Source organism: Anoplopoma fimbria, chromosome 16 (assembly GCF_027596085.1).
Source record: "Anoplopoma fimbria isolate UVic2021 breed Golden Eagle Sablefish chromosome 16, Afim_UVic_2022, whole genome shotgun sequence".
Classification (NCBI taxonomy): Eukaryota; Metazoa; Chordata; class Actinopteri; order Perciformes; family Anoplopomatidae; genus Anoplopoma; species Anoplopoma fimbria.
Window position 1 is genome coordinate 25,146,851 of NC_072464.1, and position 21,089 is coordinate 25,167,939.

The 21,089-nt window shown below is 41.1% G+C and overlaps 3 protein-coding genes and 1 non-coding gene across 4 annotated transcripts; all 4 read left to right on the forward strand.

Annotated features, from left to right (window-relative positions):
• The first annotated feature begins 254 nt into the window (after nt 1–254).
• Nucleotides 255–363, forward strand: trnal-caa (transfer RNA leucine (anticodon CAA)). Its single transcript has 2 exons — nt 255–292; nt 318–363. It is a non-coding gene; the product is annotated as a tRNA-Leu (tRNA).
• Nucleotides 331–2,951, forward strand: LOC129104219 (fibrous sheath CABYR-binding protein-like). Its single transcript, XM_054614796.1, has 4 exons — nt 331–342; nt 1,271–1,722; nt 1,769–2,393; nt 2,492–2,951. The coding sequence occupies exons 1-4, from the start codon at nt 331–333 to the stop codon at nt 2,861–2,863; spliced, it is 1,461 nt and encodes a 486-aa protein (XP_054470771.1). The 3' UTR covers nt 2,864–2,951.
• Nucleotides 2,952–9,374: 6,423 nt separating this feature from the next.
• Nucleotides 9,375–10,289, forward strand: LOC129104833 (olfactory receptor 6N2-like). Its single transcript, XM_054615691.1, has one exon. It carries the CDS (start codon nt 9,375–9,377, stop codon nt 10,287–10,289), a length of 915 nt encoding a protein of 304 aa, XP_054471666.1.
• A 5,931-nt stretch (nt 10,290–16,220) lies between these two features.
• Nucleotides 16,221–17,135, forward strand: LOC129104835 (olfactory receptor 6N2-like). Its single transcript, XM_054615693.1, has one exon. The coding sequence runs from the start codon at nt 16,221–16,223 to the stop codon at nt 17,133–17,135; it is 915 nt and encodes a 304-aa protein (XP_054471668.1).
• The last annotated feature ends 3,954 nt before the right edge of the window (nt 17,136–21,089 follow it).

Here is a 21,089-nt window from a genome sequence, read left to right on the forward strand (position 1 = left end):
TTTTAACTCGTAAAAAGTAAGCCCTTTCACTGGGTATTTATGTGAATTTAGACATATAAGTAAAAATGTCAAATTTTAGTCCAAGTCTTTATAGAAAATGGTGATAATTCTTATGATTGTCGTCATTATGATTAGCATTCATATACATTTACTTTTTTGTTTATCTGAACCCCTCTGTGGTAAAACAACTGAACAAAAACAACATTCTTAGTATAACAGACAAATGGCCTACCAGCCGCTGTACCGACGTCATTGTCAGGATGGCCGAGCGGTCTAAGGCGCCAGACTCAAGGTGACAAACCTTCCTAACATGGGACTTCTGGTCTCCGAATGGAGGCGTGGGTTCGAATCCCACTTCTGACAACAATTTTTTTTTTATGGTTTATTCAAATGCAAAGAGCCTGTCGTTTTCACAGTGGCTTAAGTGAAATAAAACCGGACTTTTATTATTAGTCTAAAATTAACCTTAAATGCAATTTTTGTCTATTATAACATTTCACAAAATAAAAAGAAATTACATTAAATTCAGGTGACGATTAAAACATTTGATAGATATAATCATACAATCTTCACACACACATTGTGTAAACTGTTGTCAAAAGCATAAAATTGTGTCAAGTTGGTGCATCTTCTTAAAAATCTCCCTGCCATCTAGGAACACCGTTACAAGTGTCTTGGGACTCCCACTCAGTATTACCGAGTTAACATTAGCTAGAAATCCAAGTAACGTTAGCCAACTGTTTACTAACATTTGCCGAATGCCTTTAGAAAAATGGGGCTAACCCACCCCTTTAATGTTTAATACTACAGCTTGCCTTGTCAAAAGCACCCTATAAATGTAGTTAACTTCAACCGCACTATTTTAAATCATGGTAAATAGCTATAGAGCGAACCATATGTTATTGTTAACTTTAAAAAGGAAGGCGTGGCAACGTTTAACGCTTACATTACCGTTAGCTAAAGCAATGCTATCAACTGAAATAAGGGTCAGCGCTACCGTAATTCATTCCGACTGACAGAATCCACCTAACCAACATTAACTTGGAACGTCAGCTAAAATGCAGACCCATAAAAGTATACAACGTTCATATTTCACAGCCAACATTACCAAATTTGTGAATGAGTGCATTTGAATAGCAGGAATGTAGAATTAATACATGGAGATATTGAAAAGAATTAATTTTAATGACATTAAATAACATTTCAGTACTTCTGTTTTTTTTATACATTCATCATTAATAAAAAGATCCATTATTCAGCTTCACACTAGGCGGTGGTGGTCGAGGAGGCGCCGGTGCTGGTGGTCGAGGAGGCGCCGGTGCTGGTGGTCGAGGAGGCGCCGGTGCTGGTGGTCGAGGAGGCGCCGGTGCTGGTGGTCGAGGAGGCGCCGGTGCTGGTGGTCGAGGAGGCGCCGGTGCTGGTGGTCGAGGAGGCGCCGGTGCTGGTGGTCGAGGAGGCCGGTGCTGGTGGTCGAGGCCGCGGCAGTCGTGGTCGAGGAGGCGCAGGTGCTGGTGGTCGAGGAGGCGCGGTGCTGGTGGTCGAGGAGGCGCCGGTGCTGGTGGTCGAGGAGGCGCCGGTGCTGGTGGTCGAGGAGGCGCCGGTGCTGGTGGTCGAGGAGGCGCCGGTGCTGGTGGTCGAGGAGGCGCTGGTGGTCGAGGAGGCGCCGGTGCTGGTGGTCGAGGCCGGTGCTGGTGGTCGCGCGGTGCTGGTGGTCGAGGAGGCGCCGGTGCTGGTGGTCGAGGAGGCGCCGGTGCTGGTGGTCGAGGAGGCGCGGTGCTGGTGGTCGAGGAGGCGGCGGTGCTGGTGGTCGAGGAGGCGCGGTGCTGGTGGTCGAGGCCGCGGTGCTGGTGGTCGAGGCCGCGGTGCTGGTCGTGGAGGCCGCGGCAGTCGTGGTCAAGGAGGCAGCGGTGCTGGTCGTGAAGGCCACGGCAGTCGTGGTCGAGGAGGCGCCGGTGCTGGTCGAGGAGGCGGTGGTGCTGGTCGTGGAGGCCGCGGCAGTCGTGGTCAAGGAGGCAGCGGTGCTGGTCGTGAAGGCCACGGCAGTCGTGGACGAGGAGGCGCCGGTGCTGGTCGAGGAGGCGCCGGTGCTGGTCGTGGAGGCCGCGGCAGTCGTGGTCGAGGAGGCGCCGGTGCTGGTCGAGGAGGCGGTGGTGCTGGTCGTGGAGGCCGCGGCAGTCGTGGTCAAGGAGGCAGCGGTGCTGGTCGTGAAGGCCACGGCAGTCGTGGTCGAGGAGGCGCCGGTGCTGGTCGAGGAGGCGCCGGTGCTGGTCGTGGAGGCCGCGGCAGTCGTGGTCGAGGAGGCGCCGGTGCTGGTTGTGGAGGCGCCGGTGCTGGTCGTGGAGGCCGCGGCAGTCGTGGTCGAGGAGGCGCCGGTGCTGGTCGAGGAGGCGCCGGTGCTGGTCGAGGAGGCCGCGGCGGTGTGGTCGAGGAGGGCGCGGCGGTGGTGGTCGAGGAGGTGCCTCCACAACCAGCGGGGGTGGTGGTCGAGGAGGTGCCTCCACAACCAGCGGTGGTGGTGGTCGAGGAGGTGCCGCCACAACCAGCGGTGGTGGTGGTCGAGGAGGTGCCGCCACAACCAGCGGTGGTGGTGGTCGAGGAGGTGCCGCCACAACCAGCGGTGGTGGTGGTCGAGGAGGTGCCGCCACAACCAGCGGTGGTGGTGGTCGAGGAGGTGCCTCCACAACCAGCGGTGGTGGTGGTCGAGGAGGTGCCGCCACAACCAGCGGTGGTGGTGGTCGAGGAGGTGCCGCCACAACCAGCGGTGGTGGTGGTGGTCGAGGAGGTGCCGCCACAACCAGCAGGAATATCATCAAAGCCCCACAGTTCAAATACATCTGGTTCCTCTAGAGATCTCCTGACATGATGCCTCCGATCTTTTCTTGGTAATGTACGGTGACAAGCTGCCAGCATCGTGCACAGTTTCCCAGTAGAGTCAACATAAAGTAGTTCAAAACCACAATCCTGTGAACAGTTTTAGTTTTAACATCAAATTATTTAACAGTGTGTTAACATGTTTTTGCACCAGACCTACCTGGTCTGGTAGCTTTGATATGTCCACTAACAAAGCATTTGGGGTTTTCCGTTGTCTCACCGAGAATCCTTTGTTACTGAAAAAATCTGTTGAAAGAGCAAATGAAATCTCACAAGTTCATAGTTGTGGGTCAAGCAATTAAAATAATTATCTGGATTAGTCTATTTAACTAGCAAGCAAGCAAGCGTACAGTGGAGCTGAGCTAACCAGCAAACTGTGGCCGCAGTTTGCTGGCATGTGCCAATATTTTCTACTACATTAGCCATTATAACTAATGTATCCGGGCTGTGTGTCTGACAGCTCGCTAGGGGTGGATTGATCACTTTAAAGATTTGCTTATTGATCAGGTGCGATTTGGTATGCTCCCAGCTAACCGGTCCTTACCAAGCTCTTTCACCTTCTTCAGTTTGGTTTCACGAGGCAGCTTCACAGTGACATATGTTGTTCTACAAGTCACCAGCGGCGACATTACTGCATTCTCACAGTCAGCCACGGCCGTCGTGTTCTCCTTCCGCAGACGGTCGAAGTAATGCAGCTTCAACGGGCCAACACCAGTTCCATCTCCAGTCTGGGGACACACAAAAAGAAATACATTTTGGTTCAAACTGCATTTACTGCCAAAGAGAAAATAGTTTTAGGTCCATTCATTAGATATTAAGAGTGGAAGAGACTTTTGTTTGAATGACTTTCAAATTATCAGGACTTGTCAAGAGCAGAACCTCCTTTAGTTCCAAATCCTGGCCTACATTAACCCCTTTCAGAGACGCACTTCATTGCAGAACAGACATGCAAACTTATTCAGAGATTCAACTATCAAAAATGCAAGTTAAGTCCCTAAAACAGCTCATCACTACTTTTAGCCACATTACGTCAAAACAGAAATACATTTTGGTTTTGTTGGGGACTATTTGCAGCAGAGGATTAATACACACATTGCAGTAAATGTTTCCAGCAGCAGTTCTTTGTATACTTATGTTGGATTGAGCCACAATAAACTACAGTGGGTTCATGGTGGTTACATGGAGCCTGGACCTGTTACCTGTGTTGCTGTGTAGCAGCCGGTATAGGGAAGCTTCACCAGCAGCCACCACCTAGAAATACGAATGGAACTGTGACACCCGTCAGGCAGCGACAACAACCGCGCCCCATCTGTGGAAACGGATCACACATTAGGCTCCTGATGACAGCCGTCAGCCATTTCATAAAGGCAAAGACATATAACAGGTGGACGAATCGAACGCACCTTCCAGACGCAGGTTTGTGTATCTGATGAGTGAAAAACGCAGGGAAAGGGTTCCATTACTGCAGCGATACAGTGGCTGGTTGAAATTTGGGGTCTCTCTACTTTTTACACCTCCTGAAATGAAGAAAATAATTCTAAAGCAAACTCTTGCTGAGAGTTTAGATCAGAAGACTGAAAACAGAGTCAACAACGCTTAGTGAGAATGAAGAGGATGGTTCAGAGGCTACATGGATTAGTTTGTGTTTATATTTTTTAAACAATTTCATTTGTGCATGAAGATAGAAGTCATGATGCCAAATGGATGCTCATTAACACATTGATTGGTTTTCAAAGGCCAGCCAGGTAAGTATTTAAGGGACATTTAAGAGAAATGCAAATGTCAAATTTTAAAAAGGGGGTCATTTGTTTTTTAATCATAGAGTATGTAAGCAGGCCAAAACTTCAATGTTAAAATAAAACTGAGAACAAATTGAATGGCTCTTTCACTTTGTGGAATTAAAATCCCCTATGTTAAATTGAAAACGAAATAGAATAAATGGTTAAACTAAAAAGATTACGTTTCAATTTGTCGTATTAAATAAACTTTGCATTGAGTTCAGTAAAACAGCCAGTCTCTTCAATCTTCAGATTCATCAAGGATTAAAACAGGGAACTAATGGTGAATTATAAAAAAGAAAAAAGGACATTGACTTAGTCAAACGTTTCTTTACCATTTTTAAACCTCAGAAGAATAAACAGCTGTAACTGAGAAATGAATGAAGTCCCGATGCACCTAAACGGAGCAGAGCCATAAATAATGTTTTTAATAACTCCTCTGTTGACCCTGCAGTGACACCACGAGAATGGCCTCAGTCTGTTTAAGAATGACATGATACACTTCAGTTAAACGAATATTAACTACTTTGGAACAACAACCAGGTTTCATTCAGGATTTTTAAAACCTTTTTCTCTCAACGGGATGAGCTGAACAGCTTGTTCTCGTTGAAGGCTTCCTGGTTTAACCTCAGGTGAGCAGCAGGTGTTCATTCATTCACCTTGGAGGAAATGCCAAACTGGCGCATGCAAACTTCTCTCCGTCCCGCGGTGGCTTTCTGCGTAGTTGAGCCGGGCTAGTGCTCCACAGAGACAAACCCAAGCCATCAGTGCGAACGCCATGGTACCGATCCGATCCGATCCTGATCTGATCTGACGTCACTGAACCGAGAACGTGGACCCGTCGCACACCTGCGCCCTTAAATCCGCCTCATCAGATTAAAGAGCGACAACAGGTGCATTCACACGTGGACGTGACGTCAGGTTTAAAACACTCTTTTTTTAACCCAAATTCTCCAAAAGTTCTACTTAACCCCTTTTTTAAATTTGACATTTGCATTTCTCTTAAATGTCCCTTAAATACTTACCTGGCTGGCCTTTGAAAACCAATCAATGTGTTAATGAGCATCCATTTGGCATCATGACTTCTGTGATGATTATCCTTTAAATGCACTTTAACACCCGTGGGTTCGTTGTTACAAAGCCAACTGTTTGTCCAGAAAGAAATAGGCTGAAACTTTTAGTTGAGTAATTGTTTCAGTCGAAAATAAATCAACAAACAATATGTTAATCAGTTCATTGTTTGAGTCTTTCATAATGCAAAAATGCAAATTGCAGCTTTTAAAATGTGAGGATTTGCTCTTTGGACAAAATAACTTAAATAATCGTTTCCTGCTCTTAATTTAGTTTAGTTGAGTCTTCTACATTTCAACTCATCAATGAGCCTGGGGCAGGCGGTCAGTATATAAAGTTATTAAAATGAGCTCCAGCTTTACCAGCTGCAACATTAAAGTGATTAACACGTTTATGCATCAATAATTAAAATATAAGAATATGATATGATTTATTCTGCATGATGAGTACTTTTTACTTTCGGTACTTTAACCATATTTTGATGCTACTTTTGTAGTTTTACTGAATTAAAAGTTTGCATGCAGGACTTTACATGTAACAGACCATTTCACAAAGTTGTACTACTACCTTTACTTCAGTTGCTACAGTAAACTTAATTTTTGTGTTGATTTTATTGGTCCCTGTGGACTAAAGTGGGAGTGTCTCTGAGCACCAGAGTCCCTTTAGAAAACCTCTCATTTTACTGCAGCAGGGTCTGACAGTCTGACCCGCTCAGTCCTGGTTCTGGTTCTCCTGTGCCTCCCTTCCCTCCAGCGGGCACAGCAATACCGCCTGGCTCCCATAGAGGACATAATATAATATAATATAATATAATATAATATAATATAATATAATATAATATAATATAATATATTTTATTATATTATTTTGTATTATATTTTATTATATTATTTTTTGTATTATATTGTATTATATTATATTATATTATATTGCTGTTGATGAACTGGTTGTAAACAGTCCGTGTGTTTAATTGCTCTCAAAGGACAAGAGAGGAAACAACCTGTTGACCACCTCTGACATAATCACGGTGATAATAACTTCTAATAACTTCTAATAACTTCTAATAACTTAGCAGCTTGTTACACCACAAGTTACCGTGTTCGGGTGTGTTTGTAATGATGGAGCATGTTGGCTCAGTTGTTGCTGATCACAGAGGACCCCTGAGGCCGCCTCACTGTGACCACTGGGTGATAATTAGCTGTTTGCAAAGCGGCTGCACTCAGGCCGTCCCCTGAGATCCTCATTACTGTTTCATCAGCTGTGGGCTGTTGTTATCACAGCAGATTGCATCATACAAAGTGGAGGCACACACACACACACACACACACACACAAACAAATACATCACTTTTAAGATTTATCTTCTGGTGACTTTGTTACCATATTTTGACCTCTTTGACCTCTTGTAAGAGTGTTTGATTTCACATCGTGGCTCTGCATGAATAGTGCTGACATTATAATGATAATCACCGGCTCAACTAGAATTCTTCTTCTTGGTTTGTCGTCAGAAAAGTGCATTTCTGCAGGAAGACGAGGAGTAAATGTTTATTAAAAAACAGAAGGAGGCAGACCGATGCGTTGAACCAAAGTAAAGTGTGTGACCTTTAGACGCTCTCACAGTTAGTGTGAGCGGAGAGCAACAGCTTGTAAAGCTACTGTTGGAATCTGGCAGGAGCGGGTTTGTTTATAAGCAAGTATGAAACTCAAGTTATTGACGTTAATAAAAGTATTAATATCAAAAGGTTTATTAACATATAGGGACTAGGACCAATAATCAAACTGCGGTGTTCACTCAAGTCAAGTTATCCGTTTCTCATCCAAAAACAATCCGTTGTTCATCCAGCGGAGTTAAGACTATAACCTGAGGGTTTTTCTTTGAAGGCACCGGCGTTGTTTCTGCTTCCACAGAAAGCTGCTTTGTGTATGTAAAAACTATGAAGAGCAAAGGGAGAAATACAATGTTGAGGAGAAGAATCACACCGGACACAGAAAGCACTCTGAAGCTCACACAGTAAAGTTTCTGAAGTAAGTTGTTACAAAAGATTCCCTTCAGAGTGAAGTTACAGATTTGTCTGTTAGCGCTCATTGAAACGGAGAAGAGGAGTTGAGTACCAGGCTGTCTGACTGGTTCAGGTCTATAGTTAGGACTGGTTCAGGTCTATAGTTAGGACTGGTTCAGGTCTATAGTTAGGACTGGTTCAGGTCTATAGTTAGGACTGGTTCAGGTCTATAGTTAGGACTGGTTCAGGTCTATAGTTAGGACTGGTTCAGGTCTATAGTTAGGACTGGTTCAGGTCTATAGTTAGGGCTGGTTCAGGTTTATAGTTAGGACTGGTTCAGGTCTATAGTTAGGGCTGGTTCAGGTCTGGTTCAGGTATTAGGACTGGTTCAGGTCTATAGTTAGGACTGGTTCAGGTCTATAGTTAGGACTGGTTCAGGTCTATAGTTAGGGCTGGTTCAGGTCTATAGTTAGGACTGGTTCAGGTCTATAGTTAGGACTGGTTCAGGTCTATAGTTAGGGCTGGTTCAGGTCTATAGTTAGGGCTGGTTCAGGTTTATAGTTAGGACTGGTTCAGGTCTATAGTTAGGACTGGTTCAGGTTTATAGTTAGGGCTGGTTCAGGTCTATAGTTAGGACTGGTTCAGGTCTATAGTTAGGGCTGGTTCAGGTTTATAGTTAGGGCTGGTTCAGGTCTATAGTTAGGACTGGTTCAGGTCTATAGTTAGGGCTGGTTCAGGTTTATAGTTAGGGCTGGATCAGGTCTATAGTTAGGACTGGCTCAGGTCTATAGTTAGGACTGGTTCAGGTCTATAGTTAGGGCTGGTTCAGGTCTATAGTTAGGACTGGCTCAGGTCTATAGTTAGGGCTGGTTCAGGTCTATAGTTAGGACTGGCTCAGGTCTATAGTTAGGACTGGTTCAGGTCTATAGTTAGGGCTGTACCCATCCGTTATGGAGTTCATGGACCAACAATACATTTTGTTGTTTAATTTGGAGGACTTGTTATCTGCACATATTTTCACAGCTTCCTACACAACTCAAATCATGTTTATGGCCTAAGCGTAGTATTGTATACATTCTTATTTTGCTGTATTTAATATTTTAAATAGTTGTAGGTTTTCAGACTGTGTTTTTATGAAAATGTACAGTTCTACTTAAAGTTTAACTTGACTATCTATGTGTGTTGTATTGAGGTTAGTGCACCAGCAGGTCAATGATTGGGGCCTTGCACTAAGCCTACGTAAGCTCTCAACGCAATGCGGTAAAGTTATTGTTGAAGGAGGCACAAAAACATATTAAGAGAACACACATCCATGTAAAAAAAGTTTACACCTATGGGTTCAGGCCTCCAGAGTTTGATAAAGTTATTGGAATGATAACAACTCTATGTGGAAGAGTTAATGAGATCCATGGAGAGTGAAGAAAGGTTATAAAATAATTAATCTGACTCAAACAGTTCACTTTCTGATATCTGAAGATGAACATACATCAAATGCCGTCTAAGGTCAGGTATCAGTAAATGAACAATACAAATAAATACATGTTCTATATTAATGCAATCGCCACAGTGAGACTTCTTTTCTCAGTTTACTCATTGCTGCTTGTTAAACAATCTACCAGTTTTATGAAGTAAGGGTTTAATGTGTGACAATCTTCATGGATGATGAATTGAATGCAACATATATAACTCTTGGTGGGTATGTGGAAATGGGCAAATACAGGTATTTATATTTTTGTATTATGTTCACAGTATATATTCTAACAATCTGCTTTAATTGCACCATTGTGTACCTTATTTCCATACACAGGAACCTCCATGAGCCTATGTATATTTTCATTGCAGCTTTGCTACTGAACTCTATTATTTACAACACTGCTATGTACCCAAAGTTGTTAAGTGACTTTTTATCTGAAAAACAGATCATATCGTATTCAGCATGTATCTTTCAGTTTTTTGTATATTACACCTTAAGTGCTTCAGATTTCTTTCTGTTGTCAGCCATGTCTTATGACAGGTATGTGGCTATATGTAAACCTCTGCAATATCCAACTATCATGAGAAAATGCACAGTGAGCAGCATTCTGGTTCTAGCATGGCTTGTACCTGCTAGTCTGGTTGCACTCTCAGCAATACTGGTTACTAATACAAAGTTCTGTAATTTAACTTTGAAAGCACTTTTTTGTAACAATTCACTTTACAATCTCTTCTGCGAGAGTTCAAGAGCACTATCTATATTTGATGTGTTTGCTCTGCTGAGCATGGCACTTTTCCCTTTGCTCTTCATACTGTTTACATATACCAGAATACTTATAATATCCTATCGAAGTGGTAGAAATGTCAGGAAAAAAGCCGCACAGACTTGTTTACCCCACCTGATAGTTTTAATCTGCTTTTCATCTTTGTGTGCATATGATGTTATAATAATTCACCTTGGATCTGATTTACATTTCATAATGACTTTACAAGCGTTTTTCTATTATCCTCTGTTATATCCAGTTATATATGGACTAAAAATGAAAGAAATCTCTAAACATCTAAAGAAGTTGTTCTGTCAAGCCAAAGTGATGTAATGTATTAAAAGTAATGTTACAGTAATAGTTATGTTAATGATGCTAATGCGCAAACAATCCTTCTGTGATATTAATCCTGCGATGTAAATGTTCAGACCTATAGAAGGTATTTCATGTCAGGATTTGTTTCCATGCTGTAAAACAAATCCTATTAACTGTTTGTCCTTAAAAAAAGTAAAGAGAAACTTCAGTTTGAACAATCCAATGACTACTCAATAAGCTGCAGTTATTCAACAATATGATTTTGTTAATGTCATCTGCAACTCAGTCAGGTATAAGTTTAATTCAACCAATTACCAATGTGGGCAATCAACACTGCAAGCAAAGACAGACCAACAACTCAGCTGCAATAAGCATAAGAGCAAAGGTCCAGGAATAATAATAATAATAATAATAATAATAATAATAATAATAATAATAATAATAATAATAATAATAATAATAATAATAATCACATTAATAGAGAATAAATAATAATAGGAATAAAGTAATGGGCGGCATTATTTCATCAGTACCAAAGAAGTCAAGTATTGCCATCTATTGCCGAGTCTGGCCTTTATGAGAAATACTTTACTGGGTGAATAATAAACTAAAAGTGTACAAAATCCTAAGAAATAAACAGATGATTGAGATGTCAAGAAAATAATGTAATATAACTGTATTTCAGACTGATTGTCAGTTCAGACCTGCTGCAGGGAGCTGATGTCATTTTTCCAAACAGTGTCAAACAACAGAAGCCTATAAGCGTCTTTGAGAACTTTGAAAAACGCTCAATAAATAAAATGTATTATTATTGTTATTATAATTATCATAGGAAGCTTTGATTAAAACTGAATAAGGTCAGGCCACCAGACCTTTGGATCTACATTGAATTGTGGTGAATAGGGAAGAAGACAATAGTCTGCAAGTCCAGGGTACTCTGTAAGTCTTTATAGCAACTGGAGATAATGTGTTTAAACTGCACTTCTCTGTTGTTCCTAGAGTGGAAATGAATGTGCTTTTTTTCTTGTCTTTTTAAAGAGCTTTGGCTGAGTTGGAAATTGTTGCTAATGTGGACAGATAAAGCCCATTGAGGACCTTTTCACAAACAAAGGCAATGCCATTTAAGTAAAATAAATAAGTATATATATATAGTGTAAAGTTTTGCTACAACACAACTTAATAACTTCTGGCAAGGTGGCCAATCAAATGGGCCTTGTGGTACATCACTTTGCAAAGTGGACCGAGTATTTCTACTGTACTTCAACAGAAATTACTTTCCAGAATTGTAAAACTTACTCAAACTGGACTTGTATGTTGCTAGTTCATAGAAACATGCCCCACATCAATGCAGCATCTTGCATTGTTTAATTGTAGAATGTGCCACATTGTGCCTCTATGTCGCCCTCTTTAGTCACATTGCAACTTCCTTAATAAAAATTGATTTCCCCTCCGGTTACGGCTTCCTTAATGTGCCTGGGGGTACACAGGCAGTAACATAACTATTTGAGAAAAACCCTTGACAAAAGCTGAAACTAAATGAAAGGCAGCTGGAACACTCAAGGAGTACAATAAGTAACATTTATTGATAACTAATTGATTAACAGAAATATCCCAACTTAAACGGAAGTAATGACATCAGGGTCTCTAAGGCCTAAATAATAAACAAGACCCCCACATTATCTAGAAAATAAGAAATTGAACTTTCCTACAGAAACAAACAGAAACACAATACTGAGTTCCCTAGTGTTGTGGCAGAAAGTCAATGAAGAGACGCAGATCTTGGAGTTTGCAACCAGCGGGGATATTTTATTGCAGACGAGCTTACAACAAAATTCAACACATTCATCCTTTCATCATATCTTATATACCTTTGTGGTCATCCCACCAGCCAATCACATCATGCAAATGGACCATAACAAAACACATCAAGTTCTCTTTTTACATCCTGTTCTTAAATGTCACAATAACCTTTTTGGCAGCACAACTTATCCTTCTACCGGACATGTTATTCTTATTTCCTGGCACGACGTTGCCTCTGTTTCTGGGAATTGCAAAGAATAACAACTTGTTCTTGGCCAGTCAACTCATTTCCACAGATGATCTTAACAACCAGATTACTGGGGTTCAACATAACAAGTTCTACATATGTCTATAAAGTTGTATACCAAATAGATTTTCCTCAACATATCCCCCCTCTGGGGGTCCTTTGACCCCCACACTGACTTCATACAACCTTTATCAGATAGATTTTCCTCAACACTAGCTGACTAGAAAAACAGGAGAAAACAGACATAACAACTTAATTGGCAGAGAACCCCTACACAGCTTCTCCAAAATGACCCAGACTGGTTACTAACAAACCTCCCCACCAACTAACCAGTCCAAAACAGAGGGTAACAGTATAAACACAGGTTCCACAGTAAGAAAGCTCACGATAGCAGCAAACAACCAGCTCGAGGGAAAGAGAGGGCAAAAGCACTGGATCCAGAGGCTGATATGCAGCTCCACTGACGCCCTGATGACCCTCATCTGTGGGTGCTTCAGGCACTGAAAGGGGGTTGGGGCAGACCTGAAACACAGACAGCTCACTTCCAAAAGAGGCCAGAATAGAGTCAGTGGGCGCAACACCTACCTTTCTACCAGGCACCTTAAGAAGGTAAAAAGAGGAGAATTGACAACGTCATATCATAGGGGTGCGGCACATGCTCATTAAAATCTGGTCTGCACTTGCTGAAAGGCTCAATAGAACAAAAGAACATGGGATGATTGATCTTTGTTTCACTGGGGCGTCTGCAGTCGGCCTTGTGTTGGAATATATTTTATACGAAAAATAAAGATATGAGGGATGAGGGCCACGTCCCAAAAATGAATCTTATTTTAAATTTGAATTCCAGCGTGCCCAAAGAGCAGTTGAGTGGACACCATCCCTTTAGTTCTAGCTTTGTCTGCTGTAACCCTGCAATACAGAAATACAAAACACAATATTTGACCAAACAACACAACCACACTACAAACACTACATATCACACTGGACATTGAAGAACAAAAGAGTTCCTCAATCTGTTCATTCAAGTCTGTGGGACTCAAAGTTCTATGTGTGATGGCAAAAGCCTGATATTCTGAAAACAAAATGGGAGAGGGGTCTGATATGATATTACCAGCCAGACAAAACATTCATTATACTTTGTTCCTTTGCCAGCTTATCATAGTTGCCATGAACATTTGAACTTTGGTTTGCAAGCAACCTGATCCTGATTCTGACTCGGCTCCTTAACTAAGACCTGTACCTGAATATGCCTTCCTGTCAGCTTTTTAACCAGCACCATAACTTCCCTGTCTACTTGCCCCAGCCTTCCTCTTTCATCTGCATTTGCATCCTTCCAATGCTGCCTGAACTCCCTGTATGAACGGGCCAAATATGGATCCAGATGATAAATCATTTTCAGAGGAACTTTGTGAGGTGAATTATATCCTCCTGTGTTTCCAAAATGACAGGAAAAATGCTTTTAGTTGGGAGGACAGGGAATCAGCCTTGTCACTTGCACAGTGGGAAGTGTCTTCAAAGCCATGTTTAGAGAAATTACTATAGGTGGGCAAAGAATTTTATAAGCCTCCAGCCTGCTAGCTCCTGATCTGTAATCCTTCAATCTGTAATCTACACCCCCATTTATTCTATGGGCTTTCTATGGACAATTTGAGAAGCCTCACTGATGCACTGCAGTCGTCCTTTGCAGGGACTTACCCTTCGTTTTTCAGGGGGTACCGTAGACGACCAAGATCAAGTCGTGGTCCCCATGGCTCCTTACGTCAATGGCTCTCTCAGGGGTTTAGCACATTGGACTCTCAGCTGTCAAGTGCCACAGGTACTCAGCTCTGCCTCCTGCCCATCCTCTAGACCTGCATTTCCCATCAACTCTGCTTCCTGGTTGCCTTCCAGACCTGCTCTGCTCATTGGCCCTGCCACCTGGTCGTACTCCTGAGAGGCTCCACCTTTCTGCTCTTCCCTGAGTCCATCCACCTTTGGTTTCCTTCTCTGCCTGACGTTTCCTTTTCAGTCTATGCACAGACCTCAGGAAGTCCGCCTGAGGTCTCATGTAAGAGAAAAGCAGAAGCCCAAGACCAGATCCCTGAGGTACTCCATATTTCAAAACAGAAAAGTTTGATGTAGTATTAGTTTAGAAAAGAAACTGTGTTATTTCAGATAGGTAATAATTTAACCATGCAAAAGCAAGGCAACAGATGCCAATTCAATTTTCCAGTCTTTGAGTATACAATGATCTATGGTGTCAAAATCTGCACTGAGATCCAGTAACTGAAGCACTGAGAAGGAAGCTTAATCCCTAATCAGAAGACTGTTTAAACGGAGTGACAGAGTGATCGTATGACTCCTGTATTAGCTTCTCTGCACTGGCTCCCTGTCAAATCCAGAATAGAATTTAAAATTGTCTCCTCACATACAAAGTCGTAAGTGGTCAGGCACCATCATGTCTTTAAGAGCTCATAGTAACCTTTTACCCCACTTGAGCATGCACTTTCAGGATGCAGGGTTACTTGTGGTTCATAGTGTCTCCGAAAGTAGAACAGGAACCAGAGCCTTCAGTTTCCAAGCTCCTCTTCTGTGGAACCAGCTTCTAGTTTTAGTGCGGGAGGCAGACACACTCACCACATTTAAGAGCAAGCTTACGGCTTTCCTTTTTGATGACTCGTATAGTTAGGGCCGACTCAGGTTCATAGTTAGGACTGGTTCAGGCTTATAGTTAGGACTGACTCAGGTCTATGGTTAGGGCTGGCTCAGGTTTATAGTTAGAGCTGGTTCAGGTTTATAGTTAGGACTGGCTCAGGTTTATAGTTAGAGCTGGTTCAGGTTTATAGTTAGGGCTGGTTCAGCTGGTTCAGGTTTATAGTTAGGGCTGGCTCAGGTTTATAGTTAGGACTGACTCAGGTCTATGGTTAGGGCTGGTTCAGGCCTGCCTTGGACCAGATCTTAGTTATTCTGCTATCGGCCCAGACTGACAAACTTGACATCCGGGGCATCATTCTTGAAGTTTTTGTGCTTTCTTGTCCTGCAGGCTGCCATGGATCATGGTTGCAACTGGATTGTGGCTGCGCTTGTAGCCGTTGTTCTACTTAAAGAACACCATGAAATTGATATATTATACAACAGTGATTTATAACGATATTGGAAGCTACAGATAAATGATATTGCCCCTCCAACAAGTATGTCAGCTCAGAAAAGACTTACATTTGGCTTCCATGGACCAACAATACATTTTGTTGTTTAATTTGGAGGACTTGTTATCTGCACATATTTTCACAGCTTCCTACACAACTCAAATCATGTTTATGGCCTAAGCGTAGTATTGTATACATTCTTATTTTGCTGTATTTAATATTTTAAATAGTTGTAGGTTTTCAGACTGTGTTTTTATGAAAATGTACAGTTCTACTTAAAGTTTAACTTGACTATCTATGTGTGTTGTATTGAGGTTAGTGCACCAGCAGGTCAATGATTGGGGCCTTGCACTAAGCCTACGTAAGCTCTCAACGCAATGCGGTAAAGTTATTGTTGAAGGAGGCACAAAAACATATTAAGAGAACACACATCCATGTAAAAAAAGTTTACACCTATGGGTTCAGGCCTCCAGAGTTTGATAAAGTTATTGGAATGATAACAACTCTATGTGGAAGAGTTAATGAGATCCATGGAGAGTGAAGAAAGGTTATAAAATAATTAATCTGACTCAAACAGTTCACTTTCTGATATCTGAAGATGAACATACATCAAATGCCGTCTAAGGTCAGGTATCAGTAAATGAACAATACAAATAAATACATGTTCTATATTAATGCAATCGCCACAGTGAGACTTCTTTTCTCAGTTTACTCATTGCTGCTTGTTAAACAATCTACCAGTTTTATGAAGTAAGGGTTTAATGTGTGACAATCTTCATGGATGATGAATTGAATGCAACATATATAACTCTTGGTGGGTATGTGGAAATGGGCAAATACAGGTATTTATATTTTTGTATTATGTTCACAGTATATATTCTAACAATCTGCTTTAATTGCACCATTGTGTACCTTATTTCCATACACAGGAACCTCCATGAGCCTATGTATATTTTCATTGCAGCTTTGCTACTGAACTCTATTATTTACAACACTGCTATGTACCCAAAGTTGTTAAGTGACTTTTTATCTGAAAAACAGATCATATCGTATTCAGCATGTATCTTTCAGTTTTTTGTATATTACACCTTAAGTGCTTCAGATTTCTTTCTGTTGTCAGCCATGTCTTATGACAGGTATGTGGCTATATGTAAACCTCTGCAATATCCAACTATCATGAGAAAATGCACAGTGAGCAGCATTCTGGTTCTAGCTTGGTTTATACCTGCTTCTGAGATGGCAGTTCAAATAACACTGGTTACTAATTCAAAACTTTGTTATTTCACTTTAAGAGCAATTTTTTGCAACAATTCACTTTACAATCTCTTCTGCGAGAGTTCAAGAGCACTATCTATATTTGATTTGTTTGCACTGCTTAACATGGCACTTTTCCCTTTGCTCTTCATACTGTTTACATATACCAGAATACTTATAATATCCTATCGAAGTGGTAGAAATGTCAGGAAAAAAGCCGCACAGACTTGTTTACCCCACCTGATAGTTTTAATCTGCTTTTCATCTTTGTGTGCATATGATGTTATAATAATTCAACTGGGAACTGGTTTACATTTTATGATGACTTTACAAGCGTTTTTCTATTATCCTCTGTTATATCCAGTTATATATGGACTAAAAATGAAAGAAATCTCTAAACATCTAAAGAAGTTGTTCTGTCAAGCCAAAGTGATGTAATGTATTAAAAGTAATGTTACAGTAATAGTGATGTTAATGATGCTAATGCGCAAACATTCCTTCTGTGATATTAATCCTGAGATGTAAATGTTCAGACCTATGGAAGGTATTTCATGTCAGGATTTGTTTCCATGCTGTAAAACAAATCCTATTAACTGTTTGTCCTTAAAAAAAGTAAAGAGAAACTTCAGTTTGAACAATCCAATGACTACTCAATAAGCTGCAGTTATTCAACAATATGATTTTGTTAATGTCATCTGCAACTCAGTCAGGTATAAGTTTAATTCAACCAATTACCAATGTGGGCAATCAACACTGCAAGCAAAGACAGACCAACAACTCAGCTGCAATAAGCATAAGAGCAAAGGTCCAGGAATAATAATAATAATAATAATAATAATAATAATAATAATAATAATAATAATAATAATAATAATAATAATATCACATTAATAGAGAATAAATAATAATAGGAATAAAGTAATGGGCGGCATTATTTCATCAGTACCAAAGAAGTCAAGTATTGCCATCTATTGCCGAGTCTGGCCTTTATGAGAAATACTTTACTGGGTGAATAATAAACTAAAAGTGTACAAAATCCTAAGAAATAAACAGATGATTGAGATGTCAAGAAAATAATGTAATATAACTGTATTTCAGACTGATTGTCAGTTCAGACCTGCTGCAGGGAGCTGATGTCATTTTTCCAAACAGTGTCAAACAACAGAAGCCTATAAGCGTCTTTGAGAACTTTGAAAAACGCTCAATAAATAAAATGTATTATTATTGTTATTATAATTATCATAGGAAGCTTTGATTAAAACTGAATAAGGTCAGGCCACCAGACCTTTGGATCTACATTGAATTGTGGTGAATAGGGAAGAAGACAATAGTCTGCAAGTCCAGGGTACTCTGTAAGTCTTTATAGCAACTGGAGATAATGTGTTTAAACTGCACTTCTCTGTTGTTCCTAGAGTGGAAATGAATGTGCTTTTTTTTTGTCTTTTTAAAGAGCTTTGGCTGAGTTGGAAATTGTTGCTAATGTGGACAGATAAAGCCCATTGAGGACCTTTTCACAAACAAAGGCAATGCCATTTAAGTAAAATAAATAAGTATATATATATAGTGTAAAGTTTTGCTACAACACAACTTAATAACTTCTGGCAAGGTGGCCAATCAAATGGGCCTTGTGGTACATCACTTTGCAAAGTGGACCGAGTATTTCTACTGTACAACAGAAATTACTTTCCAGAATTGTAAAACTTACTCAAACTGGACTTGTATGTTGCTAGTTCATAGAAACATGCCCCACATCAATGCAGCATCTTGCATTGTTTAATTGTAGAATGTGCCACATTGTGCCTCTATGTCGCCCTCTTTAGTCACATTGCAACTTCCTTAATAAAAATTGATTTCCCCTCCGGTTACGGCTTCCTTAATGTGCCTGGGGGTACACAGGCAGTAACATAACTATTTGAGAAAACCCTTGACAAAAGCTGAAACTAAATGAAAGGCAGCTGGAACACTCAAGGAGTACAATAAGTAACATTTATTGATAACTAATTGATTAACAGAAATATCCCAACTTAAATGGAAGTAATGACATCAGGGTCTCTAAGGCCTAAATAATAAACAAGACCCCCACATTATCTAGAAAATAAGAAATTGAACTTTCCTACAGAAACAAACAGAAACACAATACTGAGTTCCCTAGTGTTGTGGCAGAAAGTCAATGAAGAGACGCAGATCTTGGAGTTTGCAACCAGCGGGGATATTTTATTGCAGACGAGCTTACAACAAAATTCAACACGTTCATCCTTTCATCATATCTTATATACCTTTGTGGTCATCCCACCAGCCAATCACATCATGCCAAGTGGACCATAACAAAACACATCAAGTTCTCTTTTTACATCCTGTTCTTAAATGTCACAATAACCTTTTTGGCAGCACAACTTATCCTTCTACCGGACATGTTATTCTTATTTCCTGGCACGACGTTGCCTCTGTTTCTGGGAATTGCAAAGAATAACAACTTGTTCTTGGCCAGTCAACTCATTTCCACAGATGATCTTAACAACCAGATTACTGGGGTTCAACATAACAAGTTCTACATATGTCTATAAAGTTGTATACCAAATAGATTTTCCTCAACATATCCCCCCTCTGGGGGTCCTTTGACCCCCACACTGACTTCATACAACCTTTATCAGATAGATTTTCCTCAACACTAGCTGACTAGAAAAACAGGAGAAAACAGACATAACAACTTAATTGGCAGAGAACCCCTACACAGCTTCTCCAAAATGACCCAGACTGGTTACTAACAAACCTCCCCACCAACTAACCAGTCCAAAACAGAGGGTAACAGTATAAACACAGGTTCCACAGTAAGAAAGCTCACGATAGCAGCAAACAACCAGCTCGAGGGAAAGAGAGGGCAAAAGCACTGGATCCAGAGGCTGATATGCAGCTCCACTGACGCCCTGATGACCCTCATCTGTGGGTGCTTCAGGCACTGAAAGGGGGGTGGGGCAGACCTGAAACACAGACAGCTCACTTCCAAAAGAGGCCAGAATAGAGTCAGTGGGCGCAACACCTACCTTTCTACCAGGCACCTTAAGAAGGTAAAAAGAGGAGAATTGACAACGTCATATCATAGGGGTGCGGCACATGCTCATTAAAATCTGGTCTGCACTTGCTGAAAGGCTCAATAGAACAAAAGAACATGGGATGATTGATCTTTGTTTCACTGGGGCGTCTGCAGTCGGCCTTGCGTTGGAATATATTTTATACGAAAAATAAAGATATGAGGAATGAGGGCCACGTCCCAAAAATGAATCTTATTTTAAATTTGAATTCCAGCGTGCCCAAAGAGCAGTTGAGTGGACACCATCCCTTTAGTTCTAGCTTTGTCTGCTGTAACCCTGCAATATTTATAGTTAGGGCTGGTTCAGGTTTATAGTTAGGACTGACTCAGGTCTATGGTTAGGGCTGGTTCAGGTTTATAGTTAGGGCTGGTTCAGGTTTATAGTTAGGACTGGTTCAGGTTTATAGTTAGGTCTATGGTTAGGGCTGGTTCAGGTTTATAGTTAGGGCTGGTTCAGGTTTATAGTTAGGACTGACTCAGGTTCATAGTTAGAGCTGGCTCAGGTTTATAGTTAGGACTGGTTCAGGTTTATAGTTAGGACTGACTCAGGTTTATAGTTAGAGCTGGTTCAGGTTTATAGTTAGGACTGGCTCAGGTTTATAGTTAGGGCTGGTTCAGGTTTATAGTTAGGACTGGTTCAGGTTTATAGTTAGGACTGACTCAGGTCTATGGTTAGGGCTGGCTCAGGTTTATAGTTAGGGCTGGCTCAGGTTTATAGTTAGGACTGACTCAGGTCTATGGTTAGGGCTGGTTCAGGCCTGCCTTGGACCAGATCTTAGTTATTCTGCTATCGGCCCAGACTGACAAACTTGAGATCCGGGGCATCATTCTTGAAGTTTTTTGTGCTTTCTTGTCCTTCAGCCTGCCATGGATCATGGTTGCAACTGGATTGTGGCTGCGCTTGTATCCGTTGTTCTACTTAAAGAACACCATGAAATTGATATATTATACAACAGTGATTTATAATGATATTGGAAGCTACAGATAAATGATATTGCCCCTCCAACAAGTATGTCAGCTCAGAAAAGACTTACATTTGGCTTCCATGGACCAACAATACATTTTGTTGTTTAATTTGGAGGACTTGTTATCTGCACATATTTTCACAGCTTCCTACACAACTCAAATCATGTTTATGGCCTAAGCGTAGTATTGTATACATTCTTATTTTGCTGTATTTAATATTTTAAATAGTTGTAGGTTTTCAGACTGTGTTTTTATGAAAATGTACAGTTCTACTTAAAGTTTAACTTGACTATCTATGTGTGTTGTATTGAGGTTAGTGCACCAGCAGGTCAATGATT